Consider the following 17,849-nt stretch of genomic DNA (forward strand, 5'->3'; position numbering starts at 1 on the left):
ATTACCAGGTAAAGACTGATGGTCTCCTTCATTTCCTATTATCAAAGAGTTCTTAAAAAACTATATTCTAAGATTTATATCCTGAAGAGGTATTTCCCTTAATCAAATGTGTTCCCTTCATTTTTTTTGAGATATTCATATAAATATCTCCTTTAGTCCATTAATGTGGTGCATTAATTTGATTTATATTCTTAAGTTAAGCCATCTTTGCATTCCTGGTATAAACCACAATTGATGATGATGATGATGATGATGATGATGATTATTAATTTTTAAATATACTATTTGTTTTGGTAAGCTAATATTTTGTTTAGGTTGTTTTTTTCCCTTATGTTTATAAGTGAAAAGGACCTATGATAATCTTTTCTTGTACTATAATTATCTGAATTTAGAATTAAACTTTCCTTCTTTTTCTGTTTTGTTTGACTTGTATGAACAAGGCTTGTTTCTTCCTAAAAAGTTTGATAGATCTCATCTATAAGACCATGTGTACCTGTTTTACTTCCTTTTATTTTGGCAAAGATGTGGTGGAGTGATAGGGTTGTTTTGGTGGATTAGGATTGGGGGCCTTTTATAACCATTTTATATTCCTTAATGGTTATTATTATATTCAAAATTTCTACATTATTTTGAACTTCTTTTTCTTTTTAATATATTTATACATTAAATTTAAAATCAACTAGTTTTCATGATATTCTTTTATTATTTAAAAATTTCTATTATATATGTTGTTATTGTCCATTTTCATTATCAATTTCATATGCATTTTTTCTATTTTTTCCTTGATTAGTCTTGTCAGAACTTTGTCTACTGTAGTCTTTTAAAGGATCAGCTTTTGGTTTTGTTTTTCCTTTTCTTTGCCTTCTGTTTCATTTATTTCTGCCCTTATCTTTATTATGTAATTCCTTCTTAGGGTTGGACTCCATTAATTGTTCAATAAGTAAAAATTTAATTACAATGAATTTTCATTTTCTTATTTTCTTATAAATAAATTTAAAGCTATAGGTTTCTCTCTGAACTGTTTTAGTCATGCTCTAGAAATATTGATATTTAATATTTTCATTGTCATTCTGTTCAAAGGATTTTTTAGTTTCTCCTATAATTATAATTTCCTCCTTAACCTTAGTGCTATTTAATAGTAAGTTTTTAAAAAATTTTGGATATGTGATATTTTTTAGCTACTAAAATAATTTGTTTGTAATTTAATCACATATAGAAAAATGACAATTGTTTCATATTAATTTTTTGGAATTTATTAAGGCATTTTTGTAGATTTAGTATTTTCCATGTACTTAAAAGAATATGTGTTCTCCATTGTATATGTATTTCTAGATATCTGAACTAGTTCAAGCTTACTATTCATGCTTTATTTTTTGATTGTTTATGTCTTTGTTTATATTTTGTCTGTTGGATTTATCTGTTTCTCTTCAGGGTAATTTTAACATTGCTTTATACATGTTAAGCCTATATTTTTAGATTCATATATGTTCATGATTATTGTATCTTCTTGGTACTAGTGTGTGACATCTCTCATTGTCACTTTTGATATTTTCACCTTGAATTTTATTTTGTCTCGATATTAAAATTTTGATAGATATTCCCACATTGACCTCCAAAAATGTTATAACCAAAAAGGTTATAACAAAAAGGTTATAACCAAAAAGGTTATACTGCACTTAACGTATACTGTATGAGATCCCTTGTTTCCCCACTCTCTAAAGTGACCAATTTTAAGGCCTATGTATCCTAGCTTTCTGTCTTTATTGGCAGCTTGGGAAAATGGACCTGATGCATAGTTCTGGCACTTTTAATCCTCATTTTACTCACTGCCCATCATATTCTGACCACAGTCTCCTTAATTGGGTCACTCCTAACAGCATCCTGACTGTATTAAAGGATGGTGCTTGGAAAATTTTACTTAATCATCTGTTAAATCACGTTTTATCCTTCCTGTTGGGGTTGCCCCAAGACTCAGTTTTCACTGAGGAAGGGAGTGGCCCAGCTTCTCACTCAGATGTGTCTTCCCTTGGAGTCTACTCTGGGCAAAGTATAGACTGATTCCTGCTGTAGCTACCCTGCAGTTGTAGGCATGAACATAGGCTGTTATGGTCTTCTGCTTGCTATAGATCTAAGCACCACTCAGCTCAAGCTTCAAGGAGGCAGAGGGCCAAGTGGCGAACAGTTGACTTTCTAATCCTGCTGCTTTGTTGTTGGTTCTGCTTGTGTACGCTGGTGCCTGAGTTCATGGCATGATTTCTGGCTACTGAGCTCCACTGATTCCCATACTGACCCTGGCCTGAATGACACTTGAATTCTGCTACACAACTGGTAAGCTGTCAGTGGAGTTTGATGCTACCCTGAGGCCATTATATGACATCTTCTCCAGGGTGTTATAAACATCAGGGACCTAATATCTCTTGCCCTCTGTGAGGTTTCTCTTAACATTCCTTGCAGACTCTGTCGGCTGTTCTCTTTCTCTGCTGTTCACCCCCACTTCCCACATGCTGACTTTGTGCTTTCATAAATAGCTAGGCTCCTTGAACAACTTCTATAGAAGCTTAAATGTAACATCCTTTGCATCTGTAGAATATTTTATATTCTACAAAGCACTTCCATGTTATTATTTGACCCTCACATAAACTCTTTCAGGTATGTAGGTTAGGTATATTATCCTGATTTTACTGATGAGGACGTAAAGATAGTGATTAGGTGACTTGCCCATCCCCAGGCACTTAGTTAATGTAGAACTGGTATTAGAACGCAGTTTGTTTTTGGTTGGTGATTTCATTCATTTATTTGTTAATTCACTTATTCATTCATACACTCATATTATACTGAGAGACAGCAGAATAGAAAGAACAAGGGTTTTGGGGACAAACTTTGGTTTGAAGCTTGATGCCATCCCTTTTTTTTAGCTGTGTGATCTTGGTCATGTACTTAACCTTTCCAGAAGATCAGTTTCCTTATTTGTAATATAGGGAAAAATTATGACTTATAATGTTTATATATGATTTAACACTGTATGAAAATTACCTGTCAATAATAGTGTCTGGCATATGGTAGGGTTATAGATAAAATGTTGTTATAAATATATAAAATAGGTTACTATTATAGGTAAAAATGGTCAAATATTGACAATTTTATAATGGTAGAAACTCAATGGCTACCGTTATAGAGTGCTTCCCAATTGTATATGAGGCCCTGCTAGACCCCAAGAATGCAAGTAGAAATGAGACAGGTTCTTTTTTGTGGATCTGTATCTTCTACTAGACTGCAGTCCTGGAGAGTAGAGCCTGTGTCTGTTGCATCCGTAACACCAAGAACAATGCCTGCTAGTAAGCTCAATAAATGCTTACTGAACTGAAAAGTTTCCTGTCCACAAGGAAATTACCAAGTAGTTAAGACAGGCAGACACATAATCATATAATTATAATAAACTGTTACAGGTATTTAGATAGACACATGTAGGCTATGGGTGACAGCCAAAAGGAAACAATGCTCAATTCTACCAGGGGAGGGTAAAGTGCAGTAGAGAGGAGGGGGCAAAGCTTCATAGAGCAGGTGCATCAAGACTAACCACGGTCTGTCTGTGGAAAGGAGCAAAACCAATGTGCTTATCTTGGACTATATGCTGTCTCTCAAGTAACCCCCTTCTAATGTATGAAACTGAGTTTGTATTCAAAGCAGCTTCTTTGTCTCACAGTTCCTCTGTTACTGGTATCTCCCATAATGTATTGCTTTGTAAAGTGCTTTGCTCTATCCTGGATATAAAAGAGATGCTCAGTAAAACCAGATTCTATTCTTTGAGTGTCACAACTAGCCATTGCATAACAAAGTATAATATATTGTGTGAGAAGAAATAGAGGAACACAAGAGATATTTTAAAGAGAGCAAATAAAACATCAAAGTGGGAGAGTATAGAGTGCTTTAAAGTTAATAAACTGTCATGGCAGAGTGGACCACTTTTCAGTGTGAAGGAATCTGATTTAGTGACTTGTAACTGTAGGATTACAATCCCGTTGAAATGAGGTTAGCTGCTAGTTGTGCCAAATTCTAAATCTTTTGGTTCTCCTTGAGAACAAGTCCTTGAAATTGAACAGATTATTATTATTATTATTGTTTTGCCAACAGGTCTTTGAGATGCTAAACCGATCAGTCTTCCCCTAAATATTCAGTGCTGCTCAACTCTCTATAGTGCTGCTTTGCTTTAAGCTCTAGGAGGAGGAATTCAGGCCCTGGCTCTCCTGATAGATTGGGTACAGTTCATCAGCGTGGGTTTCCAGGGCTTGTGTAGTCATTCTCTGTTTCCACAGAGACACAGAGACCAGAAAACTGTCAAGAGTGAACTTTTCTCAGGCATGAACCACTGAGCTACTCATCTTATTTGCAAGAGATAGACAAGGCGATCGATACAGGTCTCCTTCTTGGCAGTGTGGAAGGATGACTACCACAGCAAGAGTTCCAGAATGTTTTCTGCCAAGAACTGGATTGGATTTTATGCTTCTTCAGCCACAAAATGTCCCCAGCATCTTGCTCCCAAATCATTACTGCCTTTTGCAGTCAGTCTGCTCAGCCTGAATGCTTCCTTATCTTTCTTTATACAACACCCTCATTATTATTTTCTTTTTGTTAGCTAACTCTCCAAGTTTGTAGCTCCCTAATATCTTAACTTTTTTTTCAAACAAGCAGGAGATAATAAGCAGCATTTTCATCCTTGATTATATCCTCTCTGTAGAAAATGAGAAATCTGGATCTGGTTTTGGGTACAGTTTGTAGACTATCTCCTTGGAGTATAAAAATGCTATGTTTATGTATTGGCATGCTGGTATTATAATATCATTGACCTTGGGAAAATTACATCACTGTTTTGAGCTTTAGTTTCTTCATTTGAGAAATGAGAATAAAATGACTAATTTATAGGGTTTCTATGAGGACCAAAGGTACTGCATACAAGGAAATGCCTAAAACAGTGCACAGCACATAGCAGATGTGCAATAAATGATTATTTAAAACAAATCAAAACAATGTAAGCAGAACTAGTTCTTTTTAAATAAGAGGAGCTCTTGGAGAATGGTGAGAAACAGAAAGAGAAACAACCAAGCTCTATAGAGAGCTGTGTCATCAGTCTGGGGCATAGTTTAAGATTTAGGGGCTTATGTGGAAGTAAAAAGGTATGAGTTTGTTGGAGGTAAAAGGTGGTGAATTGTATGTAAACATGGAGTCATCCATTTCAGGGAAGACATTGCTATAGGATACTATGGAAAATTTTTCAAAGGTGACTGTAACATTACTGCAGATATCAATAGTATTTGTCCAAATCACCATACTTTGATGTATAAACAAATCAGAATAAAGCTATTTCTTGCAATAATTGATGATGTAAGAGGCAATGTGTGGTGTAATGCAATGGAATATAAATTGGCCTAAAAGTCAGAAGATCTGGGTTCATGTTCATTTCACTTAATTGGTTCATGGTCTTTGACTTCTTAGCTTCTTTGAGCCTTAGCTTCAACATCTATAAAATGGGGATAATAATATTTTTCTTATTTTCTCCCTGCTGGGTTATTGTAAGGATCAATTGAGATGTTTTTAAAAGCACTGCCCAGATATTGGTTGTTTTTTTGACTTAGTGGTAAGAGCCAGATATTAAAAGGGTTGCTGAGGAATTTTCAGGCTCTCGTCCTCTTTGAGGTGAGCATGAAGTAAAGGCAGCAAGAATGTGGGGCTTATGTGTCTGTAGCTCTCTATATACAGCTTATCCAGACCATGTTTTGTGGCTAGCCTCTGCTGAGCCCATTTTGATACTCACTTTGCCTGGCCCCTGCTGTTCCCTTGGCCCAAGATCGGTTCAAGGATGGGTTGTGACAGGACTGCCAGGGATCACACAGCAACAGCAAGACCCTTTCTCGGAGATACCTGCCTTTGTATACTTGGCATGACTGCCTGGACCACTTGCATCCTCTTTCCCTCGTTTGTCTTTGTCTGTTTGCTGCTGATGGCTATAGCAATAGCGTCTTTTATTGTATTGCTCAAGGATTTCTGATGCTTTTGAAAATTTTTTTTTCTCTCACTCTGCTGAGCCCACATGAGAGATAAGAGAGTAGACTAGAAGATAGAAGTTGGGCTTGATGATCTGGAAAAGGAGATAAGGCCCTTGACTTGCAGATCCAGCCTCTTCAAAGACAGGTCATGTAGTGTGGGTCTTGATTTAACCACCCTCTCTTTGTGTTTTCAGGGAGTCGACAAGTTGAAGATGAAGCCCAGAGCAGAGTGCTGTTCTCCCAAGTTCTGGCTGGTGTTGGCTGTCCTGGCCGTGTCAGGCAGCAGAGCTCGTTCCCAGAAGAGCCCCCCCAGCATTGGCATTGCCGTTATCCTCGTGGGCACTTCAGACGAGGTGGCCATCAAGGATGCTCACGAGAAAGATGACTTCCACCATCTCTCCGTGGTGCCCCGTGTGGAGCTGGTAGCCATGAACGAGACTGACCCAAAGAGCATCATCACCCGCATCTGTGATCTCATGTCTGACCGGAAGATCCAGGGGGTGGTGTTTGCTGATGACACAGACCAGGAAGCCATCGCCCAGATCCTTGACTTCATTTCAGCCCAGACTCTCACTCCCATCCTGGGCATCCATGGGGGCTCCTCTATGATAATGGCAGATAAGGTAAAAGAGGGCTGCAGTGAGAAGAGCCTGGGGGATTGTATTGAGAACTAATGATGCATTTGTTTTAATGCAAAACTTGATTATGAAAGATGGAAGGTAATCAGAAAGCACTGAGACCAAGAATTAGTCTAATTGCTTAGAGGTGAAAGTGAAGGAAAAATGCTGGTATTTAGAAGCTCCTATAGTTTTGAACAGGTTTATGTCCATTTGTTTGTAAATGGATTCACTGAAATGAGCAAGAGATGCTGAAGCTGTAGTTGTGTGATACATTTCCTTCCGATACGTGTTTGCATAGCTCCTTCAAAACTTTATAATAAGGTGTGCTCTATTCTTCTTTGGTAATACATGTTCTCCCCCCATACCAGTTTCAAAAATATAAAAAGAAAAATTCCTTGAGGCAGATAATTTCTCTCCTTGAAGATACAAATGTTATACAGAAGTACTTGCTAGGGTGTCCACGCTCATCACACATCGATCTGCACTTTGAATGGATTTTAGTCCGTAGAACCAGTAACAGCTGCATTTTCCTCATGCTTAGATTTGAAGGCAATGGTTCTTAACCTTAATTGCCCATTGGAATCACCTGAAGAGCTTTCAACACTGCCAGTGCCTGGGTCCCACCACCAGAGATTCTGATTATTGGCCTGGGTTTCAGGATTTTTAAAAGCTCCCCAGACGATTCTAGTGTACAATTAAGGTTAAGAACCACTGCTTTAAGACTTCAAATAAATCCTAGTGTCTCCTATATTAATATTAGATTAATTATCACATGGCAAAATAATTATCATCTGACATTGAGGCTTATTCTCTAAATGCAGAAAAAGTGTTTGTGGTTATGTTTTGTTTTACATTTTTCACTTGTTCAGTATTTTTCCTTGCTTTACTGATTATTGCTTATTGCTTAGGTACAGCATTTCTCATAATACGTATTGTCCTTTGCAGTCATTCATATCTTAGAATGATTTGTTTCACTACAAGTGCAATGTTTATTTATTTTTTTTATCATTTGGGGTTTTAAAAATAGTTTCTACCTTTGCATTGTCATCTTATACTTAACATCACTTTCAAAACCACCTTTAGTTTTGTGCTTAAAGGACAGGCTATGGGGTTAATGATGTTTGTAAACACCTGAAAACCTAGCACAGACAGCACAAGCATGCTAATTGGCCAGTTGAGAACCACCACAGTGCAGGGCTTAACTGAATGAAGTAACCTTGCATGATCACTATCGCCATCTGTTGGCAGCAGTCAGAGATAGCTAGCATCTGTTTTGGAGCTTCCTTTATTCAATCTAGGAAAGGTCAAGTGGAAACTACTAAGTGGAGGAAATTCAGTAGCATGAGAGAAAGATGTTGTCCCATTCACATGGGCACAGGTAAAGATGTTAGAAAACAAATTCTGGCATGAGGAGCCTATGCTAAGGGAAGTGGGATAAACTTAAGGGAAATGGAAAATATAGACTATGGCAAAACCCTTGAGTTTTTTTTTGCTCCAAGTAGATTGCTTTTAACATCATTGTCCTTAGCAAATTATATTATATTTTAAAAGTGCTATTTTGAGGGCACAGTATGGCACTGAAAGAATGCCAAGATGAATGAGCCAAATTTTTGAATCATAAATAAGTGCATACTTATTTTGAGAGCAAGACAGGTGAAAAGGACTTTTTTTTTTTGCCCACGTGGGCTATTGTGCAACCTATGTTATTTCAGATCTATCACTCCTCCCCAGTATAAAAAGTTATTGGCTAAATTGGTTGATTTCTTCTCTGTTGTGTCTCTTATAAACGCATAATAACAATATAATAATATGAAGTAAGATGCAGACCATGTGGAGAGCCTGGGCCCTTTTGTTCATTGATGTATTCTAGGTACTTTAGAGTGTTTGTCATATGCTGGGCATTTAGTGCTTTGCATGCATTATCTTATTTAATACTTTTAACAACCCAGTGAGCTAAGTGGTATTATTCATCTCCATTTGATAGATGAGGAAACTGAGGCTCAGAGACATTAAATAGCATATCCCAAATGATGTAGCTAGTAAGTGGCAGCCAGGATTTGAACATTGGTTGCTGGCTCCAAAGGCCATGTGCTCTATTGCCTCTCAAGAAAATGGAGAGGCTGGTTAAGGTCTCACATACCTTCCTATTCTTTACTTTCTCCTCTGTTATATAGCATTGTGATGGGTGTTATCTGACTAAAAGTAATCCATTACTTGATTAATAATGGCAATACCGGAATCTGACTAGAGGAAAGAATTAATGAGGATATGAAATGGTGTAGCTCTAGGTGTATCATAATTCCATAGACAGCCCATTGGTTACTGCTTCTAGGGGTAAAAGGGAGGATTGAAGCCAGTGAGGTGGATTCCTTCAGGTCATTGTAATGAGATCCTTCTCTGGTCTCTTCCCACTTACCCTCTCCCCACCACCCATTGCACCACATCCAAAACAAAGGAGGTGGGCAATGATTTTTAGGCAATTTCCTAAAATAGCCTAAATAGTATTTAATTGACTGTTGATCTGAAAAAAAAGCATTTTTAAAGGGTAGGTAGAAAGAGGAAAAAGAAGAAAGAAGGGGGTCCTGATAACACAGAAGCTGGAGATTGAAGGCTCAGTCACAAAGTTAAATGCCTGAATGAGCAGCTGGTGGCTGCAGAGGAGGGTGCAGCAGGAACCACCGGGACTTAGAGGCAGCAGCACCCAGGTTCCTGGGAGCTGTGCAGAGGAATGCTTACGGGCTTAAAGGATTTGCATGAAGGCAAATAAAGAGTCCCCCAGATCTCAGAGAAATAAACTTCTGGGGCAAGTTTCAGAAATAAAACACCTCAAATTCTAAGGCCAGTTTTTTTAAATGGAAGTTTATTTTTAAGTACCATAAAGATATTTTACAAACATACAATGAGGACATAGAGTTTGACAACTATAAATCAACTATGGGGCAATAGGACAAAACATTTGAAAGTAGAACTGAAGCAGAAAATCTAAGAAATACAGCTTCTCTACATTTAAGGTTATACATTATTCTTCAAGGTATAGTCACCATCTGAAGGATGATAAATAAGTCTTCCATTTTGCTTCCCTCTTCTAGGAGATAGGTAATTGCTACTCCATTTTAACTTAGAGGTTTTTTTTTTTTGTTAGTTTGTCTCAAATAAAACCCACTTATTAAGTGTCCTTGTAGAAGATTGTGTTACAGGGATCAAGTCCCTGATTCAAAGAGTTTGTGGTGGAAGAAAGCACAGATGTAAAGGTTTTTGACAAAAGTAGAGAGATACAAGTTAATCTGATCAAATAGCTTGTGCTCACTTTTTTTGCATATACTAGTTAATCAGTACAAACATTAATTAGCGCTCTACTTTCCCAATGAGGAAATGCACCTATGCCATGGTAGAAAGAAGCATAGGAGCTGGTGGAGTAGAGCTGTTAAAAGTTCAGAATTTGGAGTCAGAGCTGGTTTTAACCACCATTTCCTAGACATGGGACTCTGAGCTACTCACCAACCACTTACGCTAAACCTTGATTTCCTTGTCTATATAATGGAGGTAATAATATATGCATTATAGAGTTGTTGAAGATTAAATGAGATAATACATAGCAAGTGCTTCACTAAGTGTCCAGCACAGCATCAGCAGGCTAAGCTGAAGGTTATATGCAGCAATTTGAAGAAAGGGAGAAGGTTTCATGATACAGGAAAAGAATGGGAATTGAATAGTATCATGGCCAATTGTAGAGACACTTCTGAACTGGAGACCAACCAAGAAGAGGGCTCAGGTGAAAATCTAGGGAAGACCTTGAAGTGTGGGGTGGAAGCCTTGGTCTTGCCCGACCAGGGAAGCCAAGGCTGATCAGTGGTATAGCCATGCCATAGCCAAAAGGGGCATGTTCAGTTATAGAAGAGCTCTAACGAGGAAAGAACTGCCAGGTACTTGTAACAGAAGACTGTTTAGAATAGTAACGGAGACCATTTAAAAATGTATGAGGTGGTTTTTGGCAGTTCCCCACTTGAGTACAAAGAATCTATTTTATTTTGCCTTGTTATAATTGCTTTTATTCTTCCTGAAATCCTGGATTTAGGATGCCCATCTGAATCCGAATAATGAGCTAAAGCTAGAGGTACTTCCATTTCTTTCCAGGAGGTTTCTCTGCTGATTTGCTGATATCTTTCTCAGGTTTTCAGATTTTAGCTCACAGAGGTAAAATAACTCATCCAGGATGTCACAGCCTATGAGCAACAGGACTGGGATTCAAATCCCAGAAGTACATGTTTTGAAGCTTGTGCTTTCTATTTATACAATTCTGCCTCACAAAGCCCTGCTAAGAATTAGTCCTGAGTTTTAGTCTCCAGTCTCATGAGCTTTGGAAATTTGGGCAAACAAATCACTTAAACTCCTTGATACTCAGTTTACAGTTTACAGATTTTGAATTTTGTTTTCTGCTCTACGCACTTTACAATATTTTGAAGATAAAATGAAATAAGGAGTGGTGATAGGGAATGACAGATTTATTGACAACTATTTTGCCACTAGCATTAGGACCAATGAAACTGGCTTGGGCAGGAGTAGGAAGAAACACAGAAAGTGGAATTTAGAGTAGGATCAGGCAAGAGGAACCAAGATCCAGTCTTTAATGCTGCAAGAATGAAAGAGAAAAGGGTGTGTTGAGTGAAGGGTCAGGGTCTGGAAATACTGTACATCAGAGTGAAGTACAATAACTAAAATATGCATCATACTCCATATCTTGTTCCTCATTAAAGGACATGAGGAAATATTCTTACTCTGTAGTCTGTTGCTATGATTCTTTCCTTTCTAAATTGCTTGGTTGAGAATTGATGCTTTGAATAGCACTCTCATTTCCTGTGCAGAGAGCCACATTTTGGAATCCAGCTGGGGCTAGGAGGATAGCCCCTACTCTTCTTTGGTCCTATGTTTTCTTGCTTTTCCCACTACTCGCTGTGCCCCCTCCCACACACACACCTAATGGCAATGTGTTTGGAGAGAGTGGCTGAGCCAGCAGTGTGGTGTTTGACGCTGTAAATAGACTCTTGTCTTCCAATTGCTCATGTGGGATTCCATATCCAACATAATCTTGAAGCCAAGAGGGCTATGCTACTTATACTTTACTCTGTGCTTCTTCCCTAATTTTAGTGTCTTTTAGTTTTTTACCTTGCTTTTGGTTGTCTGTCATATGCTATTCCTTGGGACAGAATACTTCAAGAGCAAACTATGGTGTTATAGCATTTCTTGGATGAGGAGAGTTAAGACATACAGGTGGGAAATGTAAGAGGGAAGAAGGTAATATGGTATGCCAACTTTGTTCCAGAAGTGATGTTAATGGTCATTTTAATTCTTATGCAATATTGTGAAATAAGTAGTAGTATTTCTCTTCGGTTGATGGGGAAACTAAATCAGAGAGAGTTTATGTACTGTGGCCAAAGTCACATATCTAGAAAAGTAGTGGGACTGGGATCTGAATCCAAGTATGTTTGATTTTAAAACTTTTTTTGTTGACTTTAAAACTCCCAGTACACATACTGAGGAAGTGGGAAAAAAGCTAGAATAGAATTGCCTGCCTGGAGCCCAGTTACTCCCCTCCCATTTTCCCTACTTCCTTGAACTATGCTTTAGGGGAAGATGGATGGGCAGTTCTCTCTAAGACACTGTAGACTTGGCAGTGATGTAGTCTTCAAGTCTGTCTACCTATCTGGATTCCAGTCTTGCCACCTGCTTCTGTGGAATGTGTTTTGTGTTGGCCAGCGTATTCTCTTGTTTCCAGTTGGAGCTAGGATTTACTTTCAAGAGACTGGCCACTTGAAGTCCAGGTGCAGTTTTAATGCTTGGGAAAACCAAGCCCCCAGAAGTTGCTTTAGGCATTCACAGAAATTAAGGTGCTTGATGCTAGAAAGAAATACATGAGCCATCACTTCTCAGACATCCTCCAGGAAAGTGATGGTGTGTCTACAGGAAGGCAGGGGCACAACATGGAGAGAATGCAGGCTTTGGAGCCAATAGGCTTGAGCTCTATGCATTCTCAGCCACGTGACCTTAGTTGTGCTCTTTAAACTCTCTGAGCCTCAAAATTTCCATTTTTAAAATGGGGACAAAAATAACACTTAGTTCTTAGTGGGTAATGAGCCTTATGAAGCAATGTACTCAGTGCTTGGTAAACAATAGTCCCTCAGTTTATACTATCTTATATTTTCATACACCAGACCTTAACTAAATCATTTGAAGAAAATGGGATCCTAAAGTTTTCCCATTAACTGAAAGAGAAGATCTTGGGGTATTACTACCCTTCATTTTAAGCCTGGTGAATAAGCAGCAGTTCAGTGGGTTCCACCTCTATGGTGATGCAATTACTGATTGTGACATGATCAGGACTTATCAAGATTTTCAAAGCAGAGATATGCAGTGATTTCAATAAACTGATACACATAGTATACAGGCAATGAAGATAAGTCAAGAACATTAAGAAAGAAAGCACAGCAGAATAAAATAGTATTTGAATCCAAGGTCACTCATAGATTGAGAAGTGTTGATATAACAAGTGAATTATTATATGAGGGAAATACTAAAGGTAGAAAGTAGTAATATATTATAGATATAAGGGAGGAGTTAATTTACTAACGTTGCCAGCCAATTTTTAATACATTACACTGATATTGCTGAAAAACTCCTTGGATTATGATTTTCACACCAAGAAAATATTTTCATTCCTCTTTTTGAGACTTCTGTGATTCTGTCTTTTCACCTCATTCTTAATCATTAGATGTATATTTTATTCAAAATTATATTTTGATTGTGTGGTTTAAAAGGATCCAGCATGCATGAAGGTAAGGTTAAAGGAGCTAGTTTTATTCTATTTTTCTGGGGACAAAAAAATTTATTGCTACAAATCTATTTTACAGAGACAAAGAACACCCAAATTATCATAGGTTGTTATGAGGTTACAATGAGAAAGAACTAACATTGATTGATCACTTACTTTTGTCAAGCTCTGAGATAGTCACTTTATATGAGTTTATATGCGTTATTTCATTTAATTCATTGAATTTATGAGGCATGTATTTTGTCTGCATTTTACAAATGAGGAAATTGTAAGTCAGAGAGGTTAACGATTTTGCCTAAGACCTTTAGGTAGTGCTTCACTCACAGTGGCTTAAACAAATAGGTGCTTATTGGTGTCTCAGAATAAAGTGCTGGGAGACAGGAACTGCTGGGGGTGGTTCAGTGATGCAGTGATGTCAGGGCTGACCTCTGGGATTCTCTTGGCGTTTTTGTCATGGTTACGAGGAGGCTGCCCTGGCTCTAGGCATCATGCTCCTACTCAAAGAAGGAAGAAGCAGGAGATGGGTATTAGATCAGGAAAAGTCTGACCCATATCCTTGATCTCAAGAACCCAAACAAGGTCACATGGCCAACCCAGTTGTGAGGCTTTCTGATGGAGGTGGCAAGGGGGCAGGGTTGGGAATAACTTTGGGGTTAGTCAACAATGTCTCTCAAAGGAAGTAAGTGACAACCTGGGAATTCAACCAGTGTTCGTGTGATTTTAAAGCCAAACATTTCTCATCTGTCATTTCTCCTGCTTTATACCAAACTCTGCTTTTGTGCCCTTGGTCCAATCTTCTCACATGTCCTCCAGAAGCAGGACCTTGGCTCATCAGTTATTTCTTTTTTTCCCTTAATTATCAACTTGTTCCTCCCTGCTGGCATCTTTTCTCTAGCTTAGTGGTCCTCAGGAGATGCTTAAAAATGTACTGGGGGGGGGGAACAGTTTGGATGTCATAATGATTGGGGTGTGTGTGGGGTGTGTGTGTGTGTGTGTGTGCGCGCGCTACTGGCACTTAGAACCTGGAGACCAGGATATATGTTAAGTGTCCTGCACTATATGTGATAGAACCAAATAGTCAAGAATAGTCTTACCCCAAATATCAATTTTACTTTCATTTAACATACTTAAATCCCTCTCATATTAATAAATACACAAACGTGAAGGCTTTCCTTGACCCTGGTTCTCTCTCTCTTCTTCTTTTCACAGTTTGGCTCTTTAAAGAGTAGTCTAAAATTGCTCATTTAACTTTCTCATCTCTAACTTTCTACAAAATGCCAAATTCAATGGAGTTTTAAAGTTGTTCTTGACCTTCTGCAGCACTGAATGCTGTTGACCCTTTTAGTGCTATTACAAAAATTATGATGACAAGAGTAATTAGATTTGTCATAGATTTGGTGACAGTGGGAATGAGAATAAGTAGATTTTAAAACATGAGTGGGTCATATAAGTGGAAATGTACAGTAAGCAGTTGGATGTGGGACTGGAGGTAAAGAGAGTGATTTGGGCTGGAAATAAAGATATGAGCCTCATTAGCAAGGAGGAATATATACATATTCCACTGTATGTATATATCACATCTTCTTTATCCAATCATCTGTTGATGGACTCTTGGGTTGCTTCCACGTCTTGGCTATAGTGAATAATGCTGCAATGAACATAGGGGTGTGTAAGCCTCTCTGGATTGTTGATTTCAAGTTAAAGGAGCCTTGTTAACAGTCCCCTTCCCTCCATGCACTGTGATGACCTCAGTGCTGGCACTCCTTCTCTATTGTCTACACTGCCATGTGGTAGCTTACCTGTGTGATTTTTTTGAGACTCAAATCTGATTGTTATATTTTCACTTAAAACTCTGCATTGACTTCCCATAGCTCAGAATACATCCTCTTTGATGTGGTCTCAGGCCACCTCTCCAGGATTTTCTCTTCACCTCACTGCCCTTGAACGGTGATGTCAAGACACTAAATTATTTACAGCTCCCTGAATGGTCCTGGCTGTTTTACATCTCTGTGCCTTTCTTTGTGCTACCTCCTTTCCCTAGAATATCTCCTCCCTTGTCCACCCAGAAACACCTACTCACTTTTCAAGAGAAGTCATAGACCTTCTTCTGTGAACTCTTTTATGACTCTCATCTTCACAGAATTTACTATTTCTTTTTTTCACTACCCCGTGCCCTATTTATGCTTTTATTATAACTCATCTTGTTTACGTATCTGTCTCACTTGCTATATAATGGGCTCATTGTGGGCTGGGGCCATGCTTTGCTAATTTTTGTATTCCCAGCACATGCCATAGTGTCTGGTGCATAGTAACAGCTAAGTTTTATTACATGATTAACAGTTATTAAACTGTACACTCTATAACACACTGTAGTGTGTTGAATGTGGCCATATGTCCATGTCCCAACTCCTGGAACCTGTGAATGTGACCTGGTCTGGAAAAAAGGTCTTTGTAGATGTAATTAAGTTAAGGATCTCATGATGAGATCATCTTGGATTAGCCAAGTGGGCCCTAAATCTAATGACAAATGTCCTTATAAGAGATAGAAGAGGGGAAGACATAGACACAAAGGAGAAGGCCTTTAAGAGGGCAGAGGCTGGAGTTATTTAGCCACAAGCCAAGGAAGCCTCCAGAAGCTGGAAGAGGCAAAGGAAGATTCTCCCCTAGAGCCTTCACAGTGAGCATGACATTGCTGACACCTTGATTTCAGGCTTCTGGCCTCCAGAACTGTGAGAAAATAAATTTCTGCTGTTTTAAGCCACCAAATGTGTGATAATTTGCTATGGCAGCTCTAGGAAAGTAACACACACCGTAGTTAAGAGGGGAAACTCTGGAATCTCACTGCCTGACTTGTTTCCTGACTTCCCTATTTACTGTGTTACCTTTGGCAAATTATTTAACTTCTCTGTGCCTTGGATTCCTCACCTATAAAATGGTGATAAAAATAGACCCTATTTCTTAAGGTTATTAAGTAAAGTTATTAAAAGTACTTAGAAAGGGCATGGCAAATAGTAGGAATCAGTAAGGGTGGGTCTATGAGAGGTATTCAGTAAGTCTCCATAGAATAAATGAATGAGTGAGGATGGTGATGTAAACAGAAAAAACAATCAACAGTATGATCTGAACTCGCCTAGCTCTGTGGTAATGGGCGTGCATTTGGGGAGCTCTATCCAAAGGCGATGGTCTGACGTTCTGGACCACCCTGGGCTTGGGACAGTGCTGAAAGGGTGAAGGGCCAGCCTTCTGTTCAGCTGTTCCCCTGCTGGGTCTGTTGGCGGAACTGTGGGGTAGCGAAGTTTGTCTTTTAGCCCCGGTACTTCCCTTTCTGCTCTCTTCTCTCATTGTTTTTGTTTTTGCTTCTCTGTTTTGTGTGCATGTGGGTGTGTGTTTTCAAATGCAGTTGCTGGTATCTTTCTCCTTTCCAGAGCCCAGGATGGTGCTTCTCACCTAGGGCTGCCCTCCCAATCCAGAGTCCTCATGCTTTCAGACTTTTTTCTTCTCTGCCCCCAAATCAAAACGCCTGCTTTTTTTCCTTTCATTCTGTACTTTTCATAGTTCTAATCACAATGGTAATAATCACAGTAGTTTTTTTAAATTAGCTGTATGTCCTGCTAGACTACAAGCTTCATAAGGACAGGGACTACGTCGTCTTCATTTCTGTATCCCCAGAACTTAACATATAGCTTGACACATAGTAAACCCTTAATATATATTTATTAAATGTGTGGATGAATTAATTATTTCAGTGCAGCAGATGTCAATTGCAATTAAGAGAAAAGTATTTTAAATCCAGATGAAAATGGATGATAGGGTTAATCTCTGGTCACTGGCAAATACATTCCTCGTCTCTCTCTAGGCTGCTCTCTCCATCGCCCTTCCCGTCTTCACATCTGCCAGATACCAGCAATCAACAACTTGGCACTCACATCTCGAGTTACAACACTCATGTCCACTTTTTTTCTAGCTGTCAGACGTGGCAAAAGGGCTGCCTCAAATTAGGGGTGCAGGCTGAGGTAGCAGAGCAAAGCTTTTATCATGCAAAGCAGTTGGGTGCCAGTGATAATCTTGACTTTATTAGCACTCTTTCAAAAGAGAAGCAGAAAGAAATGAACATTTTTTTAAAGTTTTGAAAGATAAACTTATGCAATTCATATGACATGCTAATCAGCAAGGTATTACCAGCTAAATTTAATCAATGCAGTTAAGTTTCCAAAGGTAGTAGCAACAGATTTTGAAACTTCCTTTGGCAAACAATGTTCTTTCTCATCTACTTATTCATTCATTCAAAAAATATTTAGTAAGTATCCACTGGGTGTCAGGAACCGTTTAAGGTCCTGGAGATATAGTCAATAAGAGAGACAT

At 38.5% G+C, this 17,849-nt stretch overlaps 1 protein-coding gene across 2 annotated transcripts in view; it reads left to right on the plus strand.

Moving 5' to 3' along the window:
- Positions 1–6,238: 6,238 nt before the first annotated feature.
- Positions 6,239–17,849, plus strand: part of GRIN2B (glutamate ionotropic receptor NMDA type subunit 2B) — a 277,582-nt gene continuing 265,971 nt past the window's right edge. For both annotated transcript variants that reach the window (XM_087442717.1, XM_014791338.2), the window contains exon 1: positions 6,239–6,664. In XM_087442717.1, coding sequence (XP_087298843.1) covers positions 6,254–6,664 — 411 coding nt within the window. In that variant the 5' untranslated portion in view covers positions 6,239–6,253. The remainder of the gene's footprint in view (positions 6,665–17,849) is intronic.

The sequence above is a fragment of the Ceratotherium simum genome, chromosome 17 (assembly GCF_057802395.1).
Source record: "Ceratotherium simum simum isolate JZ-2026a chromosome 17, ASM5780239v1, whole genome shotgun sequence".
NCBI classification, from domain to species: Eukaryota; Metazoa; Chordata; class Mammalia; order Perissodactyla; family Rhinocerotidae; genus Ceratotherium; species Ceratotherium simum.